Source organism: Tinamus guttatus, unplaced genomic scaffold, assembly GCF_059628265.1.
Source record: "Tinamus guttatus ecotype Peru unplaced genomic scaffold, ASM5962826v1 Tinamus_guttatus_pri_ptg000284l, whole genome shotgun sequence".
NCBI lineage: Eukaryota > Metazoa > Chordata > Aves > Tinamiformes > Tinamidae > Tinamus > Tinamus guttatus.
In genome coordinates this window covers 446,751-467,162 of record NW_028288818.1, presented here as the reverse complement: position 1 = coordinate 467,162, position 20,412 = coordinate 446,751, and the positions used below count along the sequence as shown (strand labels likewise).

General features: G+C 45.6%; 3 protein-coding genes across 4 annotated transcripts; 2 read left to right on the top strand and 1 right to left on the bottom strand.

The window, feature by feature from the left end:
* The first annotated feature begins 82 nt into the window (after nucleotides 1-82).
* On the top strand, nucleotides 83-3,863 carry SDHD (succinate dehydrogenase complex subunit D). The gene is made up of 4 exons (XM_088527394.1): nucleotides 83-273; nucleotides 322-572; nucleotides 2,216-2,360; nucleotides 3,549-3,863. The coding sequence occupies exons 1-4, from the start codon at nucleotides 83-85 to the stop codon at nucleotides 3,712-3,714; spliced, it is 753 nt and encodes a 250-aa protein (XP_088383520.1). The 3' UTR covers nucleotides 3,715-3,863.
* A 715-nt stretch (nucleotides 3,864-4,578) lies between these two features.
* IL18 (interleukin 18) lies at nucleotides 4,579-8,723 on the bottom strand. 2 transcript variants are annotated; one of them, XM_088527374.1, is made up of 5 exons: nucleotides 8,676-8,723; nucleotides 7,037-7,113; nucleotides 5,930-6,070; nucleotides 4,969-5,117; nucleotides 4,579-4,829 (listed from the first exon to the last, which is right to left on the bottom strand). In XM_088527374.1, the coding sequence occupies exons 2-5, from the start codon at nucleotides 7,104-7,106 to the stop codon at nucleotides 4,593-4,595; spliced, it is 597 nt and encodes a 198-aa protein (XP_088383500.1). In that variant the 5' UTR covers nucleotides 7,107-7,113; nucleotides 8,676-8,723; the 3' UTR covers nucleotides 4,579-4,592. The 2 variants fall into 2 exon arrangements, with proteins under 2 accessions (XP_088383500.1, XP_088383502.1); XM_088527376.1 differs by lacking the exon at nucleotides 8,676-8,723 and adding an exon at nucleotides 7,726-7,749.
* A 3,556-nt stretch (nucleotides 8,724-12,279) lies between these two features.
* TEX12 (testis expressed 12) lies at nucleotides 12,280-13,593 on the top strand. The gene is made up of 4 exons (XM_010219417.2): nucleotides 12,280-12,339; nucleotides 12,838-12,949; nucleotides 13,064-13,115; nucleotides 13,385-13,593. Exons 1-4 carry the CDS (start codon nucleotides 12,280-12,282, stop codon nucleotides 13,527-13,529), a joined length of 369 nt encoding a protein of 122 aa, XP_010217719.2. The 3' UTR covers nucleotides 13,530-13,593.
* The last annotated feature ends 6,819 nt before the right edge of the window (nucleotides 13,594-20,412 follow it).

Below are 20,412 nucleotides of genomic sequence, written 5' to 3'. Positions count from 1 at the left end.
CGGTGGGAAACGGGCGCCTTGGCACTGTTCTTATTTTTTTAATGACGTTTTAACAGATGCTTTTTTCCCCGTTGCCGCGGCAATGACCAAGACGCGCAATAAACGAGCAGAGAGACGGTGCTGCGCTGCGGAACAGCCTTCGCGCGCGGCTCGGGCCTCCGCCGCCCCCCGCAGGACGGACGCGCGCGCGGCCGCCGCCAGCAGCGGCGGCTACAACCGCCCGGGGACGCGGCGCCGCGGGCCGGTTCCGGGGCGGGCGGCGGAAGCGGAAGGGTGACGGCCGCTTCCCTTTCCGGTCGCGTTGCCCTTGGGCTGAGGAAGATGGCGGCGCTGGCGCTGCTGCTGCGGCCCCGCGGCGCCGCCGCTGTCAGCAGGGGTGAGGCCGCGGCCCCGCGCCCCCCGCCCCTGTCCTGCCCTTGTCCTGCCCCTGTCCCTGCTGCTGTCCCTGCCGCGCCTCACGTCGCCTTTCTCCGCAGCTCTGCTCTTCGGCAGGACGCCGCTCCGCCCGCCCGCGCCGCTCGCCGCGCTCGCCGCCGCCCGCCAGAGCCACGGCGCCCCGCGGCCCGCGCACGGTACGTCCCGCGCTGCCCCCGCGGGGCCTCCCCGGGCCGGCCTGCCGCAGCCCTCCACTTCCCTGCCACAAACCGCCGCAGGGCAGGACCGCAGAGACGGATGTGCGCGTGCCCTAGGGCCCTGGGCGACCGTACCGTGAAAAAGCAGCCCTCGCGGCCCCTCCTCGACCGCTGGCCCCGCAGCACTCAGTTTACTCTGACCCGCGGGCAGAGCCGGTGCTTCACGCTGTTTTCTCCACCCCCGAGATGGCACGAGCGCACGGAGGCGGTGGAAGACACAGTGCCCACCCCGTGCGGCCCTGCCGTGGGGAAGTTTCCTGAGAAAAGGTCAAGAGTGTTTTGTAGCTGTCACGCTGTGACTTAGAGGTAGAAAGTACAGGGCAGGGCTTGTAAATAAGCTGCCTGACCGCAGCTAAGCCATTTCCAGCCATTTTTTTGCTGGCCTTTTTAATAAAAATCGGTGAAAGGGAATCACAGGCTGCATTAACCAAGCTTTCCATAGGCAGCATAGTGTAGTGTTCCAGCACCCTGAAGCCAAAGAGATTCCAGTTCCCAAAGGTTAGAGCGACAGCAGATTTCACGCATGTGCTGCATAGCACAGGGAGAGGTTGTTAGTGCCCAGCTTCAGTCTCTCATGTTTCACTGCAAATCTTTAGCTTTTCTTATGGTCACCTTATGAAATCTGGCTCTTCTTGTAGTGAGAAAGAAATGCTTCCCGGTATTTAAAATTCCCTTAGCTTTTGCTTTGAGATAGCTGCCTGTCATCTGTGTGTCAGGCAGGCATTTCGTGGGGTGTGTTCTGAGGGTAATGGCACCAGCCGTTGATATTTAGGTTCAAAATGCCACTTAGAATATCGTGGGTTTTAGTATCTTCCAGAATCTTCTGAGACTTTCTGTTTTCACCACTAATACCTGCAAACTTGCATTAAGCACAGGTTGATGTCAAAGTTTGTGAACTACATGTAGGGGAATCTCTTCTGTGGGCTGTGTTGCACACCTTTGGATGCCTAGGAGGGACTGAAATCCCTGTGCTTTCAGACTACTACTGGGCCATTTATTCATCACCGTGATGGTCCCAATAGGAGAATTCACTAGTTGCAGTTAAAAATAACAATGCTGGCCAGGCAGAACCATGCACCGAGTTATTGTAGAGGTGCATTTGCTGGCATCTCTAGTTGTGTCTATGCAGAGGTGAAGCCCTTTGAGTCCCATAGGAGTAATAAGTGTTGGTAACGCTCAGGAAGTTCACCAGACAAGGAAAGGTTTTGGTTTTAGAGATTTCTGTTTCCTGTGGTGCTTGACCTTGACCTTGTTCTTGAACTGTGCACTGTCAGCTTAGCCTTGCTGTTTCTTTTGACTTCGCCTATTGATATTTTCTTGACTAGGGCTTTCCTAGGTTTCCTAAACCTTCTCTTTCTGAAGAGCAGCAGAGAGAGGAATACTTGAAATGAACCTTTGAGAACCTTTGTCAGATAGCTACATGCACTCCAGCAGTAATTCGAAGGCACTTGCATTTTACTCGGCTAACAGCCTGGCAGTCGGGTTGGGGAAAACGGCGCCGTGGTGATGAGCACGAGGCAGCTCTTGCTGAGACTGCGGCACCGAGACCAGGACCTTTGTGCTGAAACGTGCTCTCCTTGCAGGCGCTTCCAAGGCCGCGTCCTTGCACTGGACGGGTGAGCGAGCCGTCAGCGTCCTGCTGCTGGGCCTCCTTCCTGCAGCCTATCTGTGTCCGGGACCGGCCGTGGACTATTCCCTGGCTGCAGCCCTCACTCTCCATGGTCACTGGTAAGCACAGCAGGGCCCTCAAAAGCGAAAAGCGAGTCTCACAGCCGCGATGGGCCCGAGCCTTAGGCTAAAGCCCTGGATTGGCTCCCTATAGGGCAGTTAAGTCTTATGTATTACATCATTACTGTGAAACCCCTAGAGAGCAACACCTTCCGAATCCTCACTCTGCAAGTTCTGGTTACTGTCATCATCTTGAACAAGGCTAGCTCTACCTGGGGTCTCTGTCACACTGCTCTTCCCGCGGCAGGCGGGATGGATACTGCTGTTAAACTGAAGTGGTGAGCTTACCACACTGTAGTGTTCTCCAGTCGGTATCCTGTGCCTTGCAGGGAATACAGTATCTTGCATTGGGAGCCTTCCTTGCTAGTGACTGCCTTTTGTTGGTTTTGTTTTACTCTCCACATTCTACTTCAAGACATAAGATCTGTCCGTCAGTGTAGAGTCTAGCAGTATTTTACTCGTGGAGAAGCAGCGGTGTGCTGTGAACAGAGGAGAAGAGAACCAGACCAAGTTTTTCAAAGCTTCTCTCTCTTGTTGGGTGACGTCTGTCCCTGCCAAAGGCAAATGTCACTGTGTTTTTCAGGAATAGAACTATCTCATCACTGTAGTCATGGCCCTTGTCTTTCTATGGCAGGATAGATTAAATGTGGAAAAAAGAGTGCATTTCCAGTGTGACAGTGTGTAGCGAAATCCCTGAGTGTGCTTTGTTGTTGTTGCTGCTGTTTTCTACTCTAAGCATGCCTCCTGGCATGTTTTGTGCAAGGGGCTGCCCACCCGCCACATGTTGCAGCTCAAGAGAGAAGTGTTTTCCCTTAGTTACTTGTGTCCGTGGAAGCCAGATTAGCCAGCTGCCCACGGTTTGTCGGAGGCACATTATCTGTTTTCAAGAGTTGGGCTCAACATCTTAGTTATCAATATCATTAAGAAAACTGAAGTAGAATGAGTCCTGGAGTGACTCTTCTGAAATGCCTTTGTTGTTTTTTTTCTTTACTGGGAATTGTTTTTGTCTGTAGGAAAGGGTGATAGGGGGTGAGAGAAATGATGCGACTGAACTAGTTTACACGAGTAGCACAGAGAAGAGAAATGGTATCGGTTAGAGCAGAGTGCTCGCGGAAGTCGGGAGGATTTCGGTGAGGAATGCTCTTTGCCGTTCTCAGCTTGTTTCCTTGTCTCTCTGTTACTCCCTAGGGGTCTCGGACAGGTTATAACTGACTACGTCCATGGAGAGATGCCCATTAAAGTGGCCAATGCAGGTCTGTATGTGCTCTCAGCCGTTACCTTCGCTGGCCTCTGCTACTTTAACTACCACGATGTCGGTATCTGCAAGGCTGTGGCCATGCTCTGGAGTCTCTGAGGTGTGACCAGGTCCCTGACAAACATGATTGTTCACTGCTGCCTCTGCTTTATTGTGTTTTTACAGAGATGTTTAATGCAGGAGAAATGACTGACAAGGGGTCCGTAGCATGTACAAACCACGAGAGTAATTGCAGAGCTAGTCATTCAGAGATCAGTATTCATCATTTTTTGGTTTATTACAACAGCAGTAAAAATGTTGGAAGACAAGTAGATTTAAAGTGAATTCTGCCCAGGCAAGAACAAGTTGATTTAAAGTTTATTATAAATTGGGAGGAAGCAGTTAATAACAGACTCAAACAGCTGAAGATTACTGACTTTTAGTATCATTTTGATCTTCTTTTTTCCCCTTCTTTTTCTAAAATAATACTGTTTTGTTTTCTTATTATGTAAAACAAATCTGACTTGAGGAAAGTTGAACTGTTGTTCCAACATCCTAACAGCTGAACTGTATGTAAGGCACTCCTTGTAACTGTTTGGGCCCTCAGAGTTGATGTAAAAAATGATTCTTTTTTTCTGAATCCATCCAATAAAGAATTTACAGAAACTGTGTGTGTGTGGTTTTGAACCATTTTTTTTTTCCCTAGATTGGGGTTTGTTAAAATGTTTTCAATGCATTTTCACTGTGTTTTTTTTTTAATCAAGCTGTGTTGTTATCAGTTTTCTATCAAAAAAATCCTACAGGTTCCCCCTACAACAAAACCTTCTACAAAAAGCTGTTTCAGCAGAAGACACTAAAGATTTTTTTACTGACTTACGGTAGCAAGTTAAAAATATAAAACTAGCTGACCTTGGACAAAAAAAGTGCAAGACATTTATTTATTTATTTATTTATTTATTAAGTCAGAGAATACATTGCAAGATGATCAAATTATGTCACTAGTTATAACTTTCATTCTGATTTAAGTTAAACTTCATGGTTTCATCCACTTCGTCTTCACTTGACATTTTCTTTAAAATTAATTTTCTCAAGCAGCCTTCATTTTCAAAGGCCAAGAACATGCCTTGTTTTAGTGCATACTCAAACTTGAAAGCTTGGTTGCTACAAGAAGTAAATGTCTTTTTGAAGAAAATGAAGTTACTTTCTTGAGGAATGTCTGTGGGAACTTTTCCTTCCTGAGGAAGGAAAAGGGAATCGGTTATTGCCAACATAAAACTTCTGAAGTTTCATTTCAACTCACCCATGTCTGCATGTTTAATTTTAGATGCATAGTATACATATTGGTGGTATGGAAAGCACATGCAAGATATTTACCTTAAAATGAACTATCGGTTTCCCAATCTCTTTTTCCTCACAGCACATGTAGTAATTCTTGTCCTGTATTTGAATGCTGAATGCAACAGGCATCCCTGTTGAAGGTGTGGTAGTTTTGTAACAGTGAATGTTGAAGTGCATTCCACTGCCTAAATATAAATTATTTATCCTTTAGAGTTTGCAGAGTGAAGGAGAGCTGCAACAACTTAACCCGCGTTTCTGTATTTTACCATTCCATGGGTAACTGCTGTCTTGCCAGGCCACTTTTTCTGACCAAGCAGCCAGGCTTTCTAATTTGTGTGACCATTAGTAACAGGTATGTGACATTCTGCCAACACTCTGCAACTGAAAGTTTGAATTTGTAGGAAGATCGATGACTTACCTATTGGTGTGGGATGGATGTTCAAATCCTTCTGTGTGCATGCACAAAGTGAGAATTGGATTTGTAAATAGTGATTGGTAAATCAGATCACATCTGTGATCTGCAAATAAATGTGGTCTGTAAATATGGTCCTGAATTAATTGCTGCCCCCCCCCGAAAAAAACAAACAAACCATAAATACAATGTTAACTACAGCTGTTAGAAAACAAAAGAGCAAGCTTTTGCTGTTAAATGCATTACGCTTGTTTAAACCTGTAACACAAAAATCTTAGCGCCCCTTTCCTCTGGGGAGATATCAGAACTGTTTGAAGTGCAGGGAACCCGTTAAGTAGAACTTTTAATTTTGGCTCCTGCTGCAAAAGGCATTTGCATTTTCTTATCAATGCACGCAGCAGGCAAAGCTTTAGCTGTTTTAGCTTAGCTTTATGCTTAAGCTAGGGTAGGAGCAAGCTACAGCTGAAGCTTTACGCCTTTACTGTCAGTCATGCCCTTTAGGCTGAGAGATTGCAAAGAACAAAAGCACATCTGGAATAAAAGGACATCACAATAGTTATAGGAGGGAATTGAAAAATGCTGTACCACACTTCATCTCCTGATCTGTCACGTTTTCAAACGCGGCCAGCTGCAGATCTGGTCGAAACACAAGCAACTGTCTATTTACATTTCGGAAGACTCGGTGTTGGAATATTTTTTCCTCAGACAAGGCATCGCATTCCAGCTCTGAATAAATATTAAGCAAAGAGGATCAAATATTTTAGCTGTAATGTCCCCTGCTCTTAGAAGATCACCACAGCCTTCGTTGTGCCATTAAAGATATCAGGCAAAATAATTTCTTCAAAAGTCAGTCTCAAACAAAATGGAGCCCGCTTCATCCTGCCCTTCTCCCTCCCACTAGCTTTTAGCAACCCAATAAAGACATAAGGATTTTCCAGGGCATGAGCAACTCGGAGAACAAGCAAGAGAGGCTACTGAGTGTGTTACAGGAAGTACAGCCGCCAGAAATTCTCTCTCCTGCCCAGCAATTACACTTGCACCATGAGGTTACCCCTTGTACTGGGGGAAGCTACTACCCGATACAGGAGGAAAGAAGGCAGCATCAGGTGAGCTGTGAGTCTTCCGTACCAGCCATCAAACTCTTTGAAACTTTACTGGCCAAGCTATGCAAAGCACTTGTGGGTTAGTAAGGCTGAGCAGCTTAGTTCAGGCCGTGACAGAGTTTCAGCTTACCATCATCATCTTCGTTCCAATGAAGAATGAGGGCAGGGTGGGAAAAAGAGAATGGAAAAAAAAAATCAGTTTTGCCCTCACAGAAGACATCGTTTTCCAGCTACTTCTGTTCCAGGCACCTAGCCAGGTACCACTAACCCCAACTGAGCTGCTCTGTTTTAATTACGAGCACAACAATCTCAACAAGGACATATGAAAACTTGAGGTGCCTCGAAATGGAGAGACATACAAATGTCCTTGGGTTACTTATGGGTGAATGGCTCAGTTCAGGTTACGTCTACAATAAAGTAATTTTGTCATGGCTTTGAGGATTGTTCAGATACTTTGGGGAAAAAAAAAAAAACTTGCCACAAAAATGCATCTGCCAAAACAAGTACAGATTGAATTGTGTAGCAGCTTTTGCTCTTCTAAGAGGAGTTCAGACATGGTTTGTCTCTTTCAGCAAGAGGTCGTAATTACCTGCAAAATAGAGGCAGAAGTTTTCTCCAAGTTGCACTGCGCACACAGGAATAATATCCTCACCACTCATCTTCACTCTGCCAAAAATAGACGGAGAGGATTCAGCGACAAGAACAGCACTTCTTACCCTGCAAGGCCAGGGAGCTCTTGGGCTTCTCTTCTAGCTCTACCGTCCCATGACAGGGCTGGCATGTTTAGCCACATATTGAGAAGCTACCTGTGTAAATGCTTCTTAGTCTGTTTTTCTGTTGCCATTCATTATTATTTATAACAAGATTCAGGGCTGCTGTCTGGTTTTGGCTTTGCTTGCATGCTCAGCCTTCCGCACCTAACACCCAGACAAGTGGGCTTGCCCTTTGTTAACATCCTAACACAGTGACTGAGAGCTGTTAATGTACAGAGCAGGAGAACCGTGATGGTCAAAAACTTCCTGTACCCCTTCCAGTTCCCTGTAACTGCACCCGTCTGTTTATGCTTACAGCAAAAATAATACATTTAAGTGGACTGTTTTACAGTCTTCTTCTCTAGAGTCTTACATGTTCTTCTCTAGGTGACTTTGATTGCTTTAAAAATAAATAAGTAACTTATTTTTAAAGTCAAGTAGTGTAGGGCAACTGTGCTAAGGAAAAGAAACCCCACACACGTTGGCTTGGAAGGTTTCTGCACTGTTATACCAGTATACAATTCACATGCAACAACAGACAACAGCTACACGTTTCCTGACAAAGCCTCTAAAAGAGATCACATTGTTAGGTGTAGACCAAACTTCTCACAACTGTACAGCAGTTGTTCAAATATTAAGATCACGACTTGGAAGTACTCTAGAATAGAAAGCACCTCATTCAAACCTACTAACCACTGTCAAAGCATTCATTCCTGTGCACTAGCTCCAGGAATAATGTTAATAGATGTGTCAAACCAAGGTAAACAAAGGGTAGAGCTGTCTCGTGCACTGGCATTTTGAGGCTTTTTTGCCACTTGGAAAAGAATTATTATAGGAAACATAAATGAGCAAGATAAATAAGCAACTAAAGCCTGCTTTATTTGCTGTTTTTAGAAGAGCAACTAAATAGGTGTGCACATCAAGCATAGGGATTAGGGTGGGTGAGTCACAGCAACCGTTCCTTCTCCCTCTAGTCCAGTACTTGGAAGAAATTATCTCTGAGCAAATTCCAGTCACCATAGCTTCTACACGGCTTGTACATCTGGTGGGGAGGGGACAGCCAGAGCACAGCAGAGGGGCTGTGTCCTCCCTTCCAAGCAAGAGCACCCAGCAGCAGTGTGGGCCTCCTCTGCAGCTACAGCGAGCTCACCATGCCAAGAGAAGTCCCAGATGGAGAGGACGGCACATGGATTAGACTAGGTTAGATTACAAAACGTGCCACTCCCAGTGAGGACTGCAGTTCCTTTGTTCTTGCCTAATCTTTATCGGGAGTTTTTTCCTGGCATACACTGCCCGATTTCTCTTTTTCTTTAAAGCAGAAAAACTGAAATGACCCCCCCACACACCTCCTCGAGCGGAAAAGCTGTTAAAGGAGCCCCCATTTCCGAGCTGCTGCGCGGTAAAACATGGCCAGAGCTGCAGGAGCCGCCGCCGCCGGCTCGCGCAGCATCTCCCGGGGGCAGCGCCCGGTCCTACCTCGCTCCTGGGCTGCGGCGCCGAGCAGAAGGAGCGGCCCCACCGTCCGAGCCGGGACAGACTCGATGCTGGTCCCGGTCGCGGTCCCCGCCCGCCGCCGTCCTCGGCAGAAACAGCCGCCCGCGCGGGAGCGTCGCAGATGCGATCTCGCGCCCACGACGGCGGCTTTTATACGGGCGTCACTTCCCGCTCCGCGGCAGGCGTCGGAAAAAACCGCAGGCGCTGCAAACCTGAGGTCAGCGCAGCGGCGCGCGCCGCGGGGATGGGCACCCGGCTGCCCGCCGGCGGCTCGGAGCGCCCAGCAAGCCGCCCCGCGCGCCCGCCCGCCGCGCCCGCGTGCCGCCGGTGCCAGCGCGGGCCCGCAGCGTGCTGTACGTACCCGCCTCCGCCTCCCCCTGCCCCCGCTCCGGCAGCGCCGCGGGCGCGCCCGTCCCGCTCGGGCCGCTGCCTCCCCCGGGAGCGGCTGCGCGGCACGAGCCGGCGTCGGCTCCGCGCGGGAAGGCGCCGCCAGCCGAGCGCGCCGCGGGGCGGGGGGCGGCACCGGCTCCGGGCTCTGAGGCGCCGAAGCGGCGGCACCCGCCCGCTCGCGCCCTCGCCGCCGCGGCTCCGAGCCGCGCAGGGGACAAGCTCCGATTTTCCTGCCTCGCTCCGCGCAGCGAGCGCTGCTGCGCGCACCTGCCTGCGCGGCGCTGCCCTGCGAGAGCGAAGCTCAGCAACCCGCGGAGACAGAGGCAAGCCAACAAGCACACCCGCCACGCCGGTGTGACAGAAATGTGTCGCGTTTCTTCACAGTCGTCGATAATAGTTTTTTTTCCATTTTTTTCTTTTTTTTTCTTTTTTTTTATCCCTGTCAAAACGATTTAAGAAAACCGTGATTTGGCCGTTACTATTTCTTGTGAGGCAAGATTTCATTTGACTTAGTCAGTAGAATACACCCTCAATGGAGTGAACCTCTCTCCTGCTGAAAACAAAGGAAAAATCCTTTTTTATTTTATTTTTAGTTTTTTAATTTTTGGCAGTTACTGCTGTCTGGTATTAAGTACATACATCTATTTGCAGGCAGTCACGTCAAGTGAATTCAAACTAAAGAGCAGTATTTTATCGTCCCCCTTCGACTTCCTGTTTTCTTACATAGCATTTGCTACTTCTCTGTGGAGAGAGACCCAGATTTGACTTAAACATGTCCGTCTCTAGGCGTCCATATACACAGAAGGCATAGGCTTTTGCCACTCCTCTTGGTACTTTATTTGAATGCTTAGTTCGTAGGGTTAGGAAAAAAAAAATCCCTTTTACATGCAATAGGCTTCTGCTTCTGGTCACTGGTTCCTGAGCATTTTCCCGATAGCCATTTCACAACCAGCGCTTCCCTCCTGTGAAGCTATAACGTCTGATTAAATTACCTCATGCTCTTCTTTTGACTGAACTAAACAACTGCAAGGTTCTACCCCTAAGTGTTTTGCACTAGCTCCAAAATAATATTCACACCTCTTTTCTTCACTCTGTCTGCTTTTTAGTATTTATTTTCTCCAAATTTGGGCAAGAGACCTTTACACACGAGATAGTCCCCCATTCTTCCAATGTTGTTGGCATTCTCCGTTGATATCTCATTTTGCATAGAACTACATTTAAATATTTTTTTAAAAATTAGTATCATAATCATTATTTCTCCTTTACCTTATTTTTTATCATGAACTCTAGATTTATTTCAGCTCTCTGATAGGACTGCACTTGGTATCAAACTTTGAGCAAAACCACCAGAACAGTACCAGTCAGTCAGCACTGTAGCATATTGACCGCGGATGCTAGTGGCCACTCAGAACATGTTAGAAACTAACTATAAGGAGGAACTCGTCTTTCTTCAGACTGAGATCCTAAAAATTCACTTAGGACATTCAGCATATTGCCTAAAGGGTTTTTCTCTTTTGCTATTTCTATATTTGCATTTTTAAGGAACTGGTTCCAACTCTTACATGAATGTCTTTTATTGCAAGTTTTCAGCTTTCGTTTCTCCTGGAATTTTAGTATTTCCATTTTTTTTTAAAAGGAACTGGAACTACTTACTGGAGTAATGGCTTGCGTGATTTTCAGGGGTCTTAACTCTTGCCATAGACTGGCACACCCATAAGATACTGAAGTGGTCAAACAATTCATATGTTTAATTTAATTCAGATGATTTATTAATAAAAATATATTAACATTTCAATGGTACTCCTTAACATGCTATGTTTATTAACATATTGCTTTCATATCTGTTTCTTAATGTTAGATAGGACTGCTAGTAACATAACATTTTCTAGCATATTTTGAGCTTTTCATAAAGTGGTCCATGCAGTGTATCAAATATTGGTCCTATTTTGGGGAAGTCTTTAGTTTTTGTTCTTTCAGCAGTTTCATTTCTTGTCCTGAGTTTTGTCTTTCAATATACCATCAGTTATATACAGTTAAGATCCTTTCTCTTTAATAATAATAAAAAAATACAATAAAATAAATAAAAGGCAAGAACACAGGAGAAAAGTCCCATAAGGTTCAACATAACTTTATCTCTTGTGATGGTTTTCCTCGCTGTAGCTAGTCAAGCTACATTTAGGAAAGTCAAAGCTTTCTATGCTGTTTAATATTTTTAACTAACAGCATAAAGCATAGTTCTGAAAGAGATCTCTTGAATCATTGCATCCAAATCTCTTGTTGTTCCTAGTAAGCCACCTCATCATATGTCATTGCTTAATAAAAGCAATATAATTTACCTATGGAAGTGAAGCAATAGTGCAACCCAAAGGAAAAGTGCATCCTAAAAATAAATAGTAATAGTAGTAATTAAAGAAGTAAAGAGCTGTGCTGGAAGCTCTGCGGTTGCAGTGGCACGACGCAGTCCCTCAGATTTCGCGGCTCAGGGCTGCCCTGTCCGTACGATGGCCGGCCCGGCCCCGACGGCGCCCGCTGTGCCGGCTCCGCGGCGCTGCTCGTCCCGCGGCGGCGCGGGCCGCTCCGCGAGCGCTGCGGCGCGGACGGGAACGGCGCCCGCGGCCGCGGGAGCGTCTGAGCGGGAAGTCTTGGGCAACGCGTCCCCGCCGCCACTTCTCCTTCGTCAGCCTCGCAGCCCGCGCGTGAGGCCGGGGCGGCCCCGGGGCTCCCAGCCCGCCGCGGCTCCCGGCTCCCCCTCCCCAGCGCCAGCGCCAGCGGCCGCCAGAGCCGTTAACGGCCGCCGCGCGCGCCAACGGTCGCGAAGACCGTTAACGGCCGCCGCGCGCGCGAGCACCGCTAACGGCCGCCGCGAGGACGGTTAGCTCCCAGCGCTCCCCACACGCTGCCCGCCTTGGCTCCGCCGAGGGGGCTGCCCGTGGCGCGGGCGGCCGGCGCAGCACCGGCAGGCCTGGGGGGAGCAGCCGCTTGCCGGGAAGGGCAGAGGGGGCCGCGGCGGCCCGAGGCGGCCCCGGGGCGCTCCGCGGCCGTGCCGGGTGCCCCGGCGCGCTCCGCTCCCTCGGGGCCGCGGGGCCCTCGTTGCTTCGCCCGTGGGCCGCTGTGCAGCCTCTCACGTAGCTTATTTTTTTAGTCACACGGGAAAGCCAGTCATTAAACACAGCGTTGTACTTTTTATCAGGTAACAATGACAAGCAACACACAAAAATCGGATGAGAGCAGAAGCAAACGTAAAAAAGAGGCCGAGGTGAGCAGCTTTGTGCAAGGAGCGGGGAAGGCCTGCACCCAGCCTGAGGCCCGGGGCAGGCAGGCAGCACCCCCAGCCCTGTGCTGCACAGACAGGGTTCGGGGCTGTAGCTCAGCTCGTGGAGGCTAACAGGCTTGTGTGGCTTTTCTCAGATGAGGATTGCATTATTTCTGTTTAGATAATTGGGCATGCTCTGCAACACAGTTATGTAGGGCTTCTTGAGAGCAAGGGACTGAATTACAGCAGCTCTTACGAGCAAAAGTCTCAAACTGGTTATTTCCCTCTCACTCACCTACCACCCAGGTGTTGTGCCTGCTTGGGATGGAGAATGTTGAATCTGTGGAGCCAACAATACTTGCGCTTTCTCTGAATCATAGAATCATAGAATTGTTAAACACTCTAGATCCTTTTAAAAATATGTACTTGAGGTCTGTCTGTGCTAAGAGTGTTTTAAGTCCTCAAGCCTGTGTTTTCTTATGTGTTTTGTTACTCCATTAGAGTGAAGCTTTAGAAAATCCACAGTTGTCCTCCCTTGAAACATCAGATCTGGAATTTTCTGAGGGCTCGCAGTCCCTTTACAAATCTGAACCTCTGGAAAAGGTTTTAAATGGTGATGTATTAAATACACTTCAGAGTAACTGCTACATTATTTGAATAATTGAATGTTGAGAATCACCGAATCATTCAAACTCTTCAATAAAATGCCTTTTTTTTTTATTAACAGAGATGAACAAAGAAATTAAGAACTTGCTATCAAAATATGCCCAGATTTTAAGGCAAGTTAACTTTGCACTATTTGTACAGCACTTTTCTAAATAAGATAGGTTACTGTAGCTGATGTCTGAAGAAACTGGCACTGAAAACTCTCATAGACCTTGAAAAAAAACCTCCTTTGTTTTCTGTTGCAACATAGCACTACTTTCTCCATAAACCGTGTTTTTACAGAGAACACATTTCGAGGTAGAGCATCAAAGCAGTTCTAAGAAGTAGTGAGAAAGTTAATGGCTTTGGTACTGATTTTAACTTCAGACTTTTTTCAATTAAGTGACCGAGCAGCGATGGATGCTTCTTATGTCCAGGAGCTTGATGAAATCTTGAGAGAGGCGAAAGCCATAGAAAACCACTTGCTACAGAAAAGGGAGAGTTTGAAGCAGAGATTCACAGTGATCACAAATACTCTGCAAAGCTAAATGGAGTTTGTTAGATCGAAATCTGTTGTACATATAAAACTGTGCAGCAAAACTGTTGTACATACATTTTATGTACTGTAATATAAACTACAATAAATGCTACAATAAATAACTTCTTTAAATATTTCTAGCACTTCAAGAAACTGACTACAACATAAGTACCAGTCTGCTTTTGAAATAAATAAATAAATATAAAAAATAGGGTAGTGCTAGTAACAAAAAATACTAAATTTCCGTCTTAAATCTGCGATTGCATGCGATTTTATACTTCAAATCATCTTTTCTTACTTTTCGACTCACTGCTTGGGCTGTATGTATGCTTCCATCCATAGAAAATACTGCAAGCAATTAAAAAGAAAGTAATAGCAATTTAGCATTCAAGGTTTTGGAAGTATAATACATCTGAATTCAGAAGCAGTCATGGTATTTCTAATGTGAATACAAGGAGGGTGTTTTGTTTGTTTGTTTGTTTTTTCTACTTTTACAACCAAACCTTCTCCTTATAAAAATATAAAAACGCTTACATGAAATATAAGAAATGGCTAACTAAGTGAAGACTTCTGATTATTTTGTATTAACCATTTTCCATTATTTTTCCTACTCTAGAAAATATTTTGGTGCTAAAATTCTAGTAGAATACACTTGGAATCTTATTTCCATTTTTGTCTCAGAACATAAATAGCCTGAAGAGATCAGACTGAAGAGTTTAGAAATAAGAGAGTTCTATCAAGAATATTACTTTGGGAAATGTACAAAGAGATATAAAGTCTTATTTTGAAAATAAAATTTCATACTTGTATAGTTTTTCTAATAACATTAAGGCAATTTTTATATAATCATAAAAGTGCGTATTAAAAACGTTGCTGGTAATGTCAAGAAATGACCAGGTTAACACTAGTTAGAATATTACTGTGCTGTTTTGCTACATCATTTTTATATATCAGTACTGTTTGCTGAATACACAGTTTGTTTAATGATGTTATGGAGTTCTTCACTCAGATTTTCTTTTTTGTCGCTTGACTGTGTTAAAAAGATGAAATATAAAATATAGAAAGCTTTATTTGTACAAATTGTCAGATTACTGTAATAAAGCGCTAGGCAGTCCTGCTGCTAGCATAAGCAACATTTTTGTCTCTGACCCAGTATTGGGAATTACTTTTCTCTTTACATCTTTTCAGACTTAATCAATCCTACCTTTCCTGGTTAGCAGATAAAAGTCACACCAATCAAACTGGTACTATTTAAAACAAATAATTAGAAAAACTTGACATCTAGGGTGAGATTTTCCAGGGTATTTAGGTATCTAAAGATGCAGACTTGTACTTAGTAGGATTTTCAAAGTTCTTTAAGCACGTAAGCACCTTACATGCTTAGGAAGTTTTGAAAATCCCGTAAGATGCCTATCTGCATCTTTAGCATCTAAAGACCTTTAAATATCTGGTCAGCAGTCTAAATCATATTGTACAGATTTTACTTGTTCCTAGTAATTATATCTGCTTTGGTAATCAGTCTTGAAAATGCCATTAAAGTGTGTGAGTAAGAAAAGATTTTGGAAGATACATTTTCTAGAATATTGCACAGTTTCTAGAATAATATGCTATGGTCATTTATAGTGATCAGAAAAAGTAGAAGTCAGAATCATCATATACAGATTTTAAAATCCATGCAACTTACCTATAGTTATTTATATAAGCATTTTAATAAAAAAAAACAACATGGCTTTCATTAGTGTTAAATATCCACCTGTTTTCCCAAACTCGAAAGGGATTTGCCTCTTTATATCTGCTCATGCTTAGCAAAATTATGCAACTCTTTAGGTCATATAGATTTAGCTCATCTATGTGGAGGCTTGTTCAAAGACAATAGTACCTTGTTAGCAGATAGTTAACCACAAGGGTGTCAGTCTTTGCAGCAGATGGGGGACAGAGCCGAGAAAGACGAGGACTGAGGAACACCTCCCCCTGCCTTGTGTGCGACGTGTCTTGCCAGAAGAAAAGAAACAAAGCCAGACAACCGCGCAGGTGGCCAGATGCTGATTGGTTGTGCGCTTTGCAACACTTGTGTTAAGAAAGTATAAAAAGAAGTCGGTTTGGAAATAAAGTTGTCTCACTCTGCACCCCAGACTGAGTCCGTTTCTTCACAAGGTGCAACAAATGGCGCCCAACGTGGGGCTCGAAGACTAGCTGTCTCTCCGGTTGCACCGCCCAGCTGAACTCCCGGGAATCACGCTGAAAGGAAGCGTAAGGATCAAGCTGAAAGGAAGCTTACTTTGTGTGCACACTAAAAGCCTCTTGAAAGGAAAGAGGTAAGCGGCTGGGAACTATGGGTTCATACCTAATGAAGGAACAAAAGGACGATTTAGAAGCTTCTCCTAAAAACTTGAAACCGCAAAGAAAAAAATTAGGTGAAGAAGAGCTGCAAAAGGTTCTTGCATGGGCTTCTAAAGACGATCCTTCGGTGAATAGTAAGAATGTTTTTAATCTGGAAAGATGGGACCAAATTGGGGTCCGACTGTGGGATAGTGCCACGCGCGGTGATAAGGCTGCTGCTAACCTGTTGCCACAATGGCGAGTTGTACTCGAAATATTGAAATCTCATAGTGGGTTGCAGTCGAACATAAATGACGGGATCGGGGCCCCTGCCATCCCCTCCGCGCCTCCTTTACCTCAATCGTGTCCTGATGAGAATCAGAAAAGAAAACGTGCTGCAAAAGCCTTTGCGGTACTGCCACCTGATGAACAGGACGATGATCCTTTTGGTCCGGGTCCTATTGACCCTGGAAAGGAGCCAGACCTATACCCCCCGGATCCTCACGATAAATGGGCCTCAGTAAAACGAGGAGCAAAACAGGCGGGGGATGTGGGCATGCTGAAAGCCTTTCCCGTTATCTGTGCACCAGACCAGAATCCGCGTTGGGAAGGTTTGTCGTATAATCTTATTAAGGACGTGCGACGTACGGTGACAGATCATGGCCTTGGCGCACCATATACCACCCACCTTATACAATCTCTTTGTGATTCTTCGGTTTTTACTCCCCATGATTTTAAAACTTTGTTTCGCCTCATTATGACTGATATGCAATACACGATGTGGGAATCGAAAATGAGAGAGCTTGCTCGAGCTCAGGGGGAGGAAAACCAGCGGCTGTCGAAAAAAGGTCCTTTACGGGCTGTTACTGTGGACGTGCTAATGGGGGAGGGCGATCACAGTGCTACAACAGCACAAGCAGAAATCCCCCCTGAGGGCTTGCAACAAGTTAAGGCACTTGCTCTCCGCGCCCTTAAGGCCGTTCCGGAGAGTGGTAAACAAAGACAACCTTTTGTTAGCATAAGACAAGATGCGAATGAGCCATATATGAAGTTTTTGGATCGGCTTAATGAGGCTCTGGAGAAACAAATTGATAATGAACAAGCACGAAGCTACATTTTTAAGCAACTAGCAGTTGAGAATGCTAACCCTGATTGCCAGAGAGTTTTGCGGCCACTAAAGGATCCTACTATTGATGACATGCTAAAAGCATGTATTAATGTCGGTACCAAACAGTATGAATATTCACTGATGGCCGAAACATTTGCAACAATGTCTATGAAAAGGCCATGTTTTGCTTGTGGCCAATTTGGGCATATTCGTAAATACTGTCCGAAAACACAAGCAAACAAAGGAGCGCCTGGACTATGTCCGCGCTGCCACAAAGGACAACACTATGCTAATCAGTGTCGATCAAAATTTGATAAGGAAGGTCGACCGCTAGCCCCTTCGGGAAACTTCAAGCGGAGCGCGGCAAGGGGTCGCGCCATGACGGCAAATCACCCCTCGGAGTGGCTCCCACCGGGAAGCAGCCGCCGCTTGTGCGCCAGCACAAGCGGCAGCGCCGGGGTGGACCTGGCCACCACAATAGAAGTGCTAATTACTGATACATCAGTTGTGCTAATTCCAACTGGTGTCCACAGCCCCCTGGGGCGAGGAATGGCAGCACTATTAATAGGGCGATTTTCAACAACGAGACAAGGGCTGTTTGTGTTACCTGCAGTTATCAACGCAGATTTCATAGGAGAAATTAAGATAATGGTATGGACTCCGATACCACCCTGTACTGTGCCAATGGGAAGATATGGACGATATATTGATTGCTGCAGAGCAAAAGGAAACAGCAGAAGAGGCTCTGCATCAGATTACGCGAGCAGCATCAGCTGCAGGATTAAGAATTGCGGAAGATAAAGTACAGGAAAGTCCGCCTTGGCGATATTTAGGATGGAGAATTTCTGATCATCAAATTCGACCACAATCATTGACCTTAAAGACAGACATAACGACTTTGAATGATCTTCAAAAACTTTTGGGAACTATTAATTGGATCCGTCCCTCCTTAGGAATTTCCACAGAAGAATTACATCCTCTATTTAAGCTCTTAGAAGGAGACACGAGTTTGACATCCTCAAGAAAGCTCACCCCTCCCGCGCGAGCTGCGCTTGGTAAAGTTGTGGACAAATTAACCACTCAGACTGTTCACAGACGAAAGCAGAATTATCCTGTCAGTCTTTTTGTTTTTTATTCTAGCTTCCAATGTTTGGCATATTTCGTTTATTGTTAGTGTGCCTGCTTTGTTTCTTGTTATGTGTTTAAGGATAGATCATTTAATTAAGTCATGGCTGTTCAAACAAAAACAAATAAAGAAGGGTGAGATGTGGAGGCTTGTTCAAAGACAATAGTACCTTGTTAGCAGATAGTTAACCACAAGGGTGTCAGTCTTTGCAGCAGATGGGGGACAGAGCCGAGAAAGACGAGGACTGAGGAACACCTCCCCCTGCCTTGTGTGCGACGTGTCTTGCCAGAAGAAAAGAAACAAAGCCAGACAACCGCGCAGGTGGCCAGATGCTGATTGGTTGTGCGCTTTGCAACACTTGTGTTAAGAAAGTATAAAAAGAAGTCGGTTTGGAAATAAAGTTGTCTCACTCTGCACCCCAGACTGAGTCCGTTTCTTCACAAGGTGCAACACATCTAGATTTATGTGACTAATATATCCCAGCTGCAAAACACTGGCTGTAGGATTAAGCATTGCTCAAAAGCAGAACCTAGAATTCGAACTACCTATGGATCACACAGTCCAAATTTCTTCCATTTGGGGACTGAGACAGCACAAGCCCCTGTTACTAGTGCTGTAGTTTGCTCTATGCAAGAAAAGCAATCATAAAATCTAATAAATTTTAATAGAACAATAATTCTTAGAAGAATGAAGACTTGCTTTGTCTGGCATTTAAAGCCAAGCTGAAGCTCTTTAAAAGATCTCACCTGTTATTCTGCAGTGATTTCTTATGAATTGGGATCTTTCTTTATATGTGAACTTCATCATGATATACATAGATAGAGATGGGAACACTTAGTATGCATTGGTTTTCTTCTAGACCATTTCAAATACGTTTTTGCTGTTTTCCTATTTATCTGGATCAATAAGGATGGTTGTGTCTTGCTTACGTCTCTTATGTATTGCAGTATTTCTTGGGAGAAGCAAAACAAAGTTGTTTACTCTCGTCATCCGAAAGGAACCTAAAAGCTCTTTCATTCTGTCAGGAAATGAGCTACCCATGGAATCCAAGTGGCACTTATCCCACCACTATCCCCTTTCCAGTTTTAATGAGGGAGGTTTGAACTGAAAATTAAGTGGCCTTAAAGCTGCCAAATCTGATCAGTAAAGCTCAGCTGGTAACTACGTCTCCTTTAAGCTTCTCCCTCTTGTTGTTTAAGCTGCAGCGCTTTAGTAAATTAACAAGAAAGCTAAGACCACAGATCAGTAACAGAGTATAAATGGACTTCAAAAAATAACAAAACCATCTCCAAGACAAAGTTCTGATGTTCCTGAGGTCTAGGGGATTTTTGGCAGTGAATCGCTTGTATTATTGAGTTTGCTGTGAGTGCCTCTATAGTTCTGAAAATGCAAATGATGACAAACTTCCTCTCGCTTTCCATGCATTGTACAAAACTGAAATATGCAGAATAACAGATGATGCAGAGAAAGCTGAGGTACTTTAACCAAAAGGTTAATGGGGACTGTTTATTTGAAATAAACTGTCCCTTGGCAAATATGGAAAAATATGGGTGTTAGCATGAAAAGAACAGCTGGAATATTTAGGTAACATATGTATTTGAGCCTGACAAAAGTCATTCTCGGACATGGCGGAATTTGGTCTTGCTGATCTTAGAACATTTTGGTTTTGTTTTTGAACAGCCTAATTATCTATTCAAGGAAACCTCAATAAACTGAAGGGCTGATCTGAAAACAAGCTAAAAATCAAAAAACCCAGGGGCAGGGCATGATGGTTGGCAAAGGTGAAACCTACATTTAGCAATGTACACTTTAACCGACTCACTGCTTCAGATGCTTAATCTCTAAGGATGAACAGATAGAAAAAATCTGGGTTAACATTTAAAAAAAAACACTTTGGAGATGGAAAAGCTTAAGACATGCTGAGTCCTGATCTGCTATCAACACCTGAACATGTCTGAGTAGAAATACTTGGCTTCCTGCAAGTGTAGGGGGGAAATTATTGTGAACATCACAAATTATTCAACGTTGTGTCCAATGCAACTGCTATGCCCCGTGTGCGACTCTTCAGGAAAGGCCTGTGTGGCAGAGCAGGAGCACCTGGCGCTAGCGGCCTGTCCTGTGGCTGGCCCGGGGCAGCCAGAGAGGCCTTAGGAGCTGCCGCGGCCCAGCAGCGGTTGCCGCCGTGCCCCGCCGCGCAGGGCCGTGGCAGTGCTGCGCCGCGCAAGCTGCTGCGTCCGGCCGCGCTCGCGCTCGCGCGCGGCTCCCGGCTCTTATTCTGAAGCGATGCCGTCAGCGAGCAATCGCCGACAGCTCCATCTGTGCGCGCCGCGCACTGCTTTC

What these genes read in the sequence shown, in the direction of transcription:
- SDHD (XM_088527394.1), top strand. Translation starts at nt 83, where the DNA reads ATGACCAAGACGCGCAATAAACGAGCAGAGAGACGGTGCTGCGCTGCG. An exon ending in CGGGCGGCGGAAGCGGAAGG is followed by an intron (nt 274 to 321) that starts GTGACGGCCGCT and finishes GGGCTGAGGAAG; the next exon opens with ATGGCGGCGCTGGCGCTGCT. An exon ending in CGCCCCGCGGCCCGCGCACG is followed by an intron (nt 573 to 2,215) that starts GTACGTCCCGCG and finishes CTCTCCTTGCAG; the next exon opens with GCGCTTCCAAGGCCGCGTCC.
- IL18 (XM_088527374.1), bottom strand. Translation starts at nt 7,106, where the DNA reads ATGAGTGGTGAGGATATTATTCCTGTGTGCGCAGTGCAACTTGGAGAA. An exon ending in CTTCTGCCTCTATTTTGCAG is followed by an intron (nt 6,071 to 7,036) that starts GTAATTACGACC and finishes ATATTTATTCAG; the next exon opens with AGCTGGAATGCGATGCCTTG. An exon ending in AACCGATAGTTCATTTTAAG is followed by an intron (nt 4,830 to 4,968) that starts GTAAATATCTTG and finishes TTCCTTCCTCAG; the next exon opens with GAAGGAAAAGTTCCCACAGA.
- TEX12 (XM_010219417.2), top strand. Translation starts at nt 12,280, where the DNA reads ATGACAAGCAACACACAAAAATCGGATGAGAGCAGAAGCAAACGTAAA. An exon ending in AACGTAAAAAAGAGGCCGAG is followed by an intron (nt 12,340 to 12,837) that starts GTGAGCAGCTTT and finishes TTACTCCATTAG; the next exon opens with AGTGAAGCTTTAGAAAATCC. An exon ending in AAATATGCCCAGATTTTAAG is followed by an intron (nt 13,116 to 13,384) that starts GCAAGTTAACTT and finishes TTTTCAATTAAG; the next exon opens with TGACCGAGCAGCGATGGATG.